This window comes from Brachypodium distachyon, chromosome 2 (genome assembly GCF_000005505.3).
Source record: "Brachypodium distachyon strain Bd21 chromosome 2, Brachypodium_distachyon_v3.0, whole genome shotgun sequence".
NCBI lineage: Eukaryota > Viridiplantae > Streptophyta > Magnoliopsida > Poales > Poaceae > Brachypodium > Brachypodium distachyon.
In genome coordinates, this window is record NC_016132.3 from 24,354,685 (window position 1) to 24,364,263 (window position 9,579).

Consider the following 9,579-nt stretch of genomic DNA (forward strand, 5'->3'; position numbering starts at 1 on the left):
CGCATGGCCATGCTTTCCGAATCATATCACTCGAGAGGGCCCAGAGAATATCTCTCCAGTCGGAGGGGCAAAATCCCATCTTGGTTAACCACATCACACAGCTTGATTCTCAGTCAACCCGAACTCTGCCTTTATAACTGCCCTGTTACGGAACAACGTTTGACAGAACCTAAGTTGGTGATCCACAACTCGGATTGTGCGATAACCTCAGGTCTAACGATTACATTGATTGAGACATGCAAATGACGACCTACTCGTTGCATCTCAATATGGGTCAGTCTGGCTCGCTAAACTCTTTAGCCGAGTCCGTGTAAGCTGGAATGACATCACCATGCCCATGACAAGTGGAACCGAGTCATCAGCCAACTTTTACATTAGTCTAGGTTATGTGTCCAGCACAACCTCAATGACTAAGGACAATTTAGTATGAACAACATGAATACATAGTTCCACAATCAAATCACATATTCAATGATACATATCAGATGTTCAGACAAGGACAACTTAATAATATTTATGAATACATTGGGAATTACATCATACATGATTGCCTCTAGGGCATATTCCCAACATATGGGAAGCCGGCTCGCTCCTGCCGGTTGCAGGCCCCTTGGAGCCTTTCCCTTTCTTGGGAGCGGGGGGCGCCATGAGAAGTGTGGGCGAAAGCTGGCCGGAGGCAGGCATGCGAGGAAGATTAGAGACGAAGGGGAAAAGCTGGGGAGCTAAGTGTTTGCTCCCTAGCGCAGCGGCGGGGTCTTATAGCGCCCCGGCGCCGAGCAACGGTCGCATCCGCACCCTACGGGTGCGCTGGGATAATTACGCCCTAAGAGGGGATAACGTAGGACGTGGCCTTAACCACCCGAGTTTAATGGGGAGGTTAAGGCGGAAATCTCGCACCCACTACTCTGCACATAACGGCAGAGCCCTTGAAGCGGTGCATAAGCAGGGCCCCGAGACGGCTCGGGACCCACGCGTCGGTTAAGGGCGTAGCCCGGCAACTGACCAGGGAAGGCACTACCCGGGAACAGGCGTTGCCAGCCCACGTCCGGGGGCTACTGTCGCACCATAGGCACCCAGGGCACCACCGCTACATGACGCGTGGGCCACCTCGCTTGGTTCCCGGAAGGATCGCACCCCGGGCAGCTTCGTGCAAGCTGCCCGGCAAGTCGCCAGCCCGGCAGGACTAGCCGGGCTGCGGGGGTTGCCTTGCTGGGCAGCAGGAGAAATCCCACCTAGGCGCTTCTCGGGAAGTTTACTGGCCGAGAGGGCGTTCCCGGGCGCAAGCGACCGTTACAAGAGCAGGAGCGAGCGGGAGCAACAGCGGCGCCACGTGGCCGCTCAGCGGGCACGCCGCGCGCAGGATTCGTCAGGACGAGGAGTGAAGCACACGCCAGCATTCAATGCTCTGACCAAAAGGGGATTCCCCGTCCTTTCAACCAACAGTGACCCGCCTGGGGTAAATTTCAGGCGCCTAGACCCCTAGTTGCAGGGCTACCTAGTCTGCATGCAAGCCAGCGCACCGAGGAGGAGCTGCCCTAGCTCTCTGCTCGCCATTTTTCACCCGTGCACCGTGGCACCCGTGGCATCCCCTTCAGTATAAAAGGAGGACCCCCGACAACGGTCAAAGTGTTCGTGGGCTGTTCTCGCTCAGTTCACTACTAGTTCTAGCCAGAAGTAGCAAGTAGCACTTAGCCAAAAAAGTGAGAGCACCCGGGACTCCCCTCGGAGACCTGTAAACCTTTTCTCATCGGTTAATAACAAACTCAAATGCAGGACGTAGGGTTTTTACACCTCAGGGTGAACCTGGTTAAAAATGATCTCGTGTCCATTGTGTTCTTACGCGTTGCATTGGCCTCGCCGGCGATCGCCGGAACGATTCCCGCCGCCCACTGCCGAACCTGAAAGGGGGTGCCCGCGCATTCCCGGTGTCTGAGCCCCGTGCTACGACATAACATCATATTGCACTCTTTTCCTATTATGAGTTTTACTCACTGGTTTCTCATAAAAGTTTTTTAATGAGACAATAATTAACATAAGATTATATGTTACATTTTCTATTTTCCCCACCGGGTTTTTTTTGGATAATATAGTAGGCATATTTATTGTTCACATAATTCTATAAGGATTATCAAGAAACAATATCCAGTATATATTATACCATTTTCTCCTCATTTTCCCTTTGGGTTTTTAAAGGGAGTTTTCATAACATATCAATATTAGTATTATTTCCTCAATATTTTTCCCACAGGTTTTTAGAGGAAATTTCAAGTATATATGTATCAACGGAGCAAATTGATCAAGGGAGAGTGTTAAGATTAATTAGTTTATGATCAATTAGGATTAATTATTAGTTAATTAATAGTTAATATGGCAATTAGCTTGTAACTGCTCACGTCCCAAAATTCCCAAAACTAGGACGCGAATATTTGGGACACCAATGTATGTATTGGTGTCTCTTCCCCTTTTATATATATGAACTCGATCAATAAAAAACACACACATTCATTCATTTCACAACACTAAGGTTGTGGGTAAAGACAATCACGAGGTCCACATGTCTTGGTGACGATGGTTTGTTTTTCCCTCCTCGTTTTCCATCTTCCTTAATCCGTTGTTGTGACCCAGCCAGCCTGCCCTGCCTAACACTACTCCTGGAAACTCTCCTACCGTTTTCCAATACCATTTCGTCACCACAACCCGTTTTGGGGTTTCATGGTGGTTCTTTCCTACCTGTGTTTTTCTATGTCAGCATGCGTTTGAATGGGGACGCTGGACATAGTTTCCTCAGGTGCAAGCTTGTGCAGCAATGATGGGCCATCTTATCATACTAGGAAGGAAGCTGTTAGAGATACAGCCTTCTCAGGTGTAGTTCAGTTAAGAAACTAACTGAAGAGCTCTCTGGGAACCTGACAAGGATCAGCAACTGAAAGCTGTGTACTATGGGATCTCTGCCACAAAGGCGTTGCACCTTTTATGGACTTGCAGAGCAACTTAGCCAAAGGCACTATATGAGGTATCCAGCGATTCGGTTGGAGTGAATAATTAATGAATGCTTTAAGCGCATATTTAAGTAAGAAACAACAGTATGGAAACCCAAACAACATGCAACAGGACACCATTAAGAGTATTGAAGTCAGAATAATTGAGTGATGTAGCATATCGTTTCACTAGCATAGCAATTGATTTGAAAGGACTATGTTCGCTCTAGTTTTCTTATCAGTAGCATAAGCAAGCTGCTTCTAGGAGGGGAACGAAAGCATCCAGACAGATGCCAAAAGCTAATCCAACTAACCCGTCAGGGTATAATTATACACGACTCTAAAAGCAGAATAGTCGCCATCTTTATCAACACAAATTTTCCAAGCAATGGCTGGCCTTCTTTAAGGAAGCTAAAGTACCAAACCGCCAGTGTCCTGGCCTCCTGGGTCCGCAGACCTGTTTAAACATTCCAAACATTTACTGAATCAGTGAAGTGAATGAAATGCAGTAAGTTTGGTTTCTTTTGATATAAAATACAGCTAGAAATTCTAAGCTAGGTGAACAGATCAATGGGACTATACTACTTCATGTTCAAGTTCTGTCTGACTGAACCTTAACATCCATTCAACAATCAAACGTCCCAAAACAATAGAGAAAATATAGACATCAAAAGAACTATTGGTGGATAGCACACTCCACATAATCAGCAAAACAAAGTAGTAAATCCGTAACCAAATTCTATCTGGACCGAGAAGAGACCACTTGGGGTTGAAGCTTCGGAAAATCAGCTTTGACCACTGTACTCTATAATCAAGGAGAGTACTAGACTTTTAATTTGACATGCTGTATTTATAAACTTGAAGAGCTGTATCACTTGGTTCCTCACTCCTGAGTGATTTTTAGTTATTTAGACAGTCCAGAGGTACTGTATTCTAGCTTATGCCTTAAGTGAATGTTCTGGGACATGTTCCGCAACAAATGATGTCTAATTGTAATGTAAAACATTATTTCTGACTACAGAATAATGAGAATATACTTTGCATCTTGCAACTAGCCATGTGTATTGCAAAATCAAATATTGCAGCTAATACTAGGCGGCGGGAAAGTCATACCCAAACATGTGCTTAGAGGACAGACATTCTCCTCTTGCTGAACACCCGCTGCGCATTGCCAAATTTCCCTGCCATCATTTGCTCACGCAGAGCTGGATCAAAGATGCCAGTACCAGACATAAGGGAATTTCGTGGTCGCGCAGGTGAACCAAGGCCAACTTTCTTATGGATACTGAAGCATAGCTTGCTGGCATTTCCAGAACCAGATTGCAGCCGTAGCCTCTGCTGTGGTGACGAGACATTGTTCCTTGACTTCCACATGGACTGCATCGGGGGGCTTGAGAACTTGCTGCTGCTGCCGAGCTCGATTCTTTTGAACCTTCCTCTGACATCTGGAGTTGCATCAACTGGTGCTTTTGAAGCTGCTACTGGTGTTCCTGGAATTGGATTAAAATTGGCAAGTGGTCTTGTTGTTTTTGGCATTTGCATATGGGACAGTCGAGACATTGCTCTCTTCTCGGGAAGTACAGACATCCTCTCTCTCTCGCTTGGTAGTATCGCAATCGATGATCGCCTCTTTGGTTGGAGAGGGATTTGTCGCATCATGGGAACCAAAGATACACGCCGTGCTTTGCCAGCAGCCTTGTCTAGAACAGGAATGTTCTCTTTGTTCTGAACAGAAGGTCCCTTACTACCGAGCCTCTGTCTGGAAGGGCCTGAAGGTGGCGGCGCCTGGTTGCTTATCCTGACCAATGGTGGCCTCTGCCTCATAGGAGCAAGTGGTGGTCTCTGCCTTACAGGAGCAGCTAGTGATGGCTTTGTGGGTCTAACCGTATCCCTAGCAGCCTTCTTCTCATTGGCTAATTCATTTTCCAGCTCTCTAACCTGTGCAAAATAAAATGTGATAAATACATACTAGAATAGACAATTAATTCAAGAGAACTGAATCTCTTACTTACCCGCTGCTGATGAGTTCTGCAAGCTTGCTCAGTTTCCCTTATCTGTTGCACAGCATTCATTTATGGTCAAAATTTAGTTCCATATATGAAATAGTTTTGGCTGTTAAATAACAGTGGCAGTCGACACAACATACCTTATCTTGAAGTGTTCTGAAGACATTCTCTCGAGAAGCATACTTGAGCTGCATCAATTGCAAGCTTTCGTTCAACTTCACATTTTCCTTTTCCTCGTGACAGAGCTTCTCAGTCTGTAATCAAGTTTTCAGTTAATATAACAGCTAAACCATGTTCTAGTTTTCCAGTGTGGTTGAAACCTAAATTACCATTTGCTTGAGCTTGAAGTTTTCAGCCGGATCTGCTTGTTTACGAGCAGGGCCGTGTTCAATAGCTCGAACTCTACTAGCAAAATTAAGGGAGCAGAGAGTTTCCCCTGAATCTGTAGAGCTTGGACTTATCTGCACAAACATAAGCGTCTTGCAATCTCCACCTGCAACAGTTAATTCATGGTGTGAACACTATCTCTTCGTTCTGCGCTTCTCGTAATTCCATATAATTTTCACTTACCTAACGAGCTTTGAAGCAGGTGAGTTAGCTTGGAGTTCCTATTTGGCAGCAAAATATAAACTGAATGAGGTGGCCGAGCTGAAGTTATGCTTCTTTAAGTAGCTGAGCAAGGTAGATGTTGAAGAATGTAAATACTAAATTAGACTGACCTATATGGGATGTGAGAATTTTTGGAGGCAAGGGCAGCAATAACATCACCCAATGCAGAGAGCGATTTGTTGATGAACTTGGACTCCTTCAATCTCTCTCCTTCTACTTCCGTTTTAGCCAAACGCTCACTACCAGCAAGGTCAACCAACCACATGTGACTTCTGCTCATTTCGCCGGTCACCAAATGCTCGCTCCTAACAGTGACCCTAACCAAGCTGCAAGTAGGAAGTCTCAGATACCATTATCTCAAAGCTATAAATGACATTAATTTGTCAAGTAGATACCTTTAACTTAACTCTAATTACTAATGATCAACTGTGGATATTAAAATGTTCAGTCTATTACAATATATGAGCTCAGTGAGTTAGAAGGAATGGCATACAAGTACCACAGAATGATACTTGTTGCAAATACAGCAGATACAGCAGACGTCCAAATACCATTATTGCAATGCTTAATAAATAACACATATGTCAAGTAGACTAACTTAATTCTAATAGATATTGAAATGCGGCAACTTATTACAATATATGAGCTCAGTTAATTAGAAGAAAGCCATACAAGTGTTGGAATAATACCTATGGGAGCGGCTGCTCAGCTCATTGACACTGGTTGATCCAACAGATCTATTTTTAGCGCCAGCTTTCAGTTTATCCCACACACCATCTATTGTATAAATTGGAGCTTCAACTAAACCAGGCACCTCTTGTGCTCCATCAGCACTTTGCTTTATGTCCAACCTTTAGATGCAACAAGATATAATGAATGCCTCATTGTTCACTATGAAGTCAGGATAAATGAGAAAGAAAGGAAATAATACCTTTTTGATGCTTGTTCACAGTTGTCATCAAGAAGGTCCCTGATTTTTTCGTTATAGACTTCCAAGATGCTCACATAAAATGTGTACGCAACAGACGAGCTTCTCTCATTTGACATCCTGAATAGTTCTTCCAGAGCCCTATAGTTAACACCTCTATTCTCTGGAACACCTTCCATAGTGAAGGTTTTCCCTGTTCCTGTCTGCCCATATGCAAAGATGCATACGTTGAAACCATCCATTACTGACCTCACTACTGGCAGGCTCTCAGCAAATACAGCCTCTGCAGGAAACAATTGAAAGTGACCCATCAAATTCGACGTCCTTCAACATTGGAATATAATCATATCGAAAACAAATTCTGAAAATAAATACACATGCCATTAGCTAAATCAAACGACGTCCTTGAACACTGGAATATAATCATATCTAAAACAAATTCTGAAATGCACATGCCATTAGCTCAATTGAGCTGTTACTACAAAATATCGCTTCGGCCTGGGCATGCTATAACCTCCATTTCATTTACACAACAATGAATTTGAAACATAACATAGGGGACAAACTAAAGCTCAGTCTACTTGAAACAGAACTTAGGGAGCCTATGCCAAACAGAGTTGGAACAGTTAATACCTTGATCATCAGCTGGCCCAAAAACATGATCAAACTTAAAATTCTTCCTCTCTTTCTCTGACGGAACATACTGAAGTTCAGTCTCCTGGGACGGATCGACATCAATCACTGATGAGCACCCACGGGAGACCTCATCAGCACTCAGAGGCCTACACCTGCAGAAAACCCTGATGTTTCCCCTCAGCTCGATGAGCTCATTGTACAATCGACGCCGCTCTGCACACTCTACCGTGTACTTTTTCTTCAAGCCATCAAACCTTGGTGCACACTCCTCGACACACTTAGCCACCTGCAGCTTGAACTTCTCCACCAGGCTGTTATACCTCCCCCCTGCAGTACAGCAAACAGGACCAGACGTCAAAAATTCTGCAAAAGCTAAAGATTCTACATCCATTCTTAAGCAAGGCCTTTATGCTTGTCCACGCACCTAGGACCTGGAGGGCTGCAAGGCGGTCAGGGCTTGCGATCTCTTTCAGCCGTGGCGATGGGATAAGGCAATCATCTGCTTGATCCCCCAATTCCTGCAAGAATGAGGACAGTGAGAATTATTAGCAAATAAAAGAAACATAAGAGCATGTTGATAAATGGAAACAATCGGTCAGAGATAAAAGAGAGCATTCGAGAGCTAATAAACTGGATCAAGGAAATCCAAGAGATCCATGTGCAAGAAGCCAAAATTTCACACCTCCAAGAAGATGCGTAGAGCCTCGCCTTCTCCTCCTGCAACCGCCTCATCGCCCTCCTTCGCCAGCTCTTCAACCGCCGCCTCTTCGTCGACCACCTCCTCGCTGGTCGGCACTGTTTCCTCGCCTGACACAGTGACGAATCCCCCACCGTCAAACGGATACCAGCAAACCCTACCGCTCAGTTACTTTAAATACAGAACAAGGAATCGTACCTTCGAGATTCTGAGGCATCGGCGCCACAGACGCGGGAGATGGCGGCGGCGCAGTGTTCGAATCGGCGGGCCCCGCGTGGCGACTCGGGCTCAGGTGGTCTGAGAACTCCACAGCGCCGCACTCTACTTCACCTGACCGAAAAGAAAGAAAGAAAAACCTCGCCATGAGACAACGAAGAAACCCAACAGCTCGGTCCCTCGCCACGGAACCCAGAACCCGCGTGTCGCGTACCTTGTGGCTGCGGCGGTGGGGACGCCGCCGCCGTCGGAGACTGCGGCGAGGGGGAGGAGGTGCCCGGATACGCTTCCATCGCCGCGGATCTGGGGAAGGGAGGGGCGGGGATTTCGCTCGGCTTCGAGTTGGGGAATTGGGAGCGGAGAGCGGAGGGAGGAGACGGGATGGGGAACAGTCGAAGAAGGGAGAAATGTGAGATGTGAGGAGCGGATTTGATTTTTGAACCTGTTGGGGGCTTTTGGTTTTTGGGAGACGACCGTTGCAGGAAGAGCGGCGGCCATTTATTGAGGATTTTTCTTCTTGCCGTTTAGGCGTGGCCTTCGACTCGGTGATCGACGGCTTGGATGGATCCCATTTGTCTGCTGTCGTCTCTAGGTTCACGGTAGATGATGTGCCCGTTGTCCATTTTATGATGCAAATGGAGATACAGACATTGTGCTTAGTTTTTGGAAAAGTGAAATACTCCAAGCTGAAAATTGACAGACTTTTACACCAAGCTGAAAATCTTGGATTTCGCATCATGAACTTGGCACAGAGGATTTTATATATCAACAATCATGGACAAAATTGGCACACTTAAGATTCAAGAAAGAATTGGCCCCATGGAATCTCTAGCTCCTATGGTGGCGGCGTCTCTCACCCCTCCTACAGTGGCTTATTCAGTTTGTATGATTTTTAGAGGATTTTAAACTTTAGAGAATTATTTCTGTCTAGCATTTGTTTCACGGGAATAGAGATGCTAGATGTCTAAGGATTAACACAGATTAACCTAATCCTTAAGGATTCATTTCTAAGTAGTGAAGTGTGCATGACAAACCGATCATCTACGTTTTCTACTCGTGTGATTTTAAAATCATGTAAACCAAATAAGTCATAGGTCTCTAGTTGCAACCGCGAAGGTGTTGTCCTCCTTCAACGAAATCGAACTCCACTTCATATTTTTTTGTTCATCGTCTCAATTCATCCATATCTCAACGCTAGCTCCACCCACTACATGGCTAAGAGGTGAGCCATGGACACAGTCGATGATGAAATCGTACATACTCCTTGGTCATCTCCTCCCGCCAAATAGGGGCGGAGGCAGGAAAAAAATATAGGGAGGGCCAGAATAGAAGGAGTAATTTATTAGGACGGCCAAAACATAAAAATATGAAGCTTACATGATTAAATTGCAATGATTATAAAGGGGTTTAACTAGAAATTGCAAATCTTAGGAGGGGCCAAGGCCTAGGCTGGCTTGGGACCAAATCACTTGCTAGGATGGCGATTTTTGGCCCACAAGAGGAGATTTG

The 9,579-nt window shown here is 45.5% G+C and overlaps 1 protein-coding gene across 1 annotated transcript; it reads right to left on the reverse strand.

Moving 5' to 3' along the window:
- Positions 1-3,088: 3,088 nt before the first annotated feature.
- Positions 3,089-8,538, reverse strand: LOC100824176 (kinesin-like protein KIN-14J). The gene is made up of 14 exons (XM_010233100.3): positions 8,285-8,538; positions 8,053-8,184; positions 7,840-7,964; positions 7,582-7,675; positions 7,155-7,484; positions 6,525-6,804; positions 6,283-6,444; positions 5,704-5,919; positions 5,555-5,592; positions 5,314-5,477; positions 5,125-5,238; positions 4,991-5,032; positions 4,092-4,916; positions 3,089-3,435 (listed from the first exon to the last, which is right to left on the reverse strand). The coding sequence occupies exons 1-13, from the start codon at positions 8,361-8,363 to the stop codon at positions 4,104-4,106; spliced, it is 2,589 nt and encodes an 862-aa protein (XP_010231402.1). The 5' UTR covers positions 8,364-8,538; the 3' UTR covers positions 3,089-3,435; positions 4,092-4,103.
- Between the last annotated feature and the right edge of the window lie 1,041 nt (positions 8,539-9,579).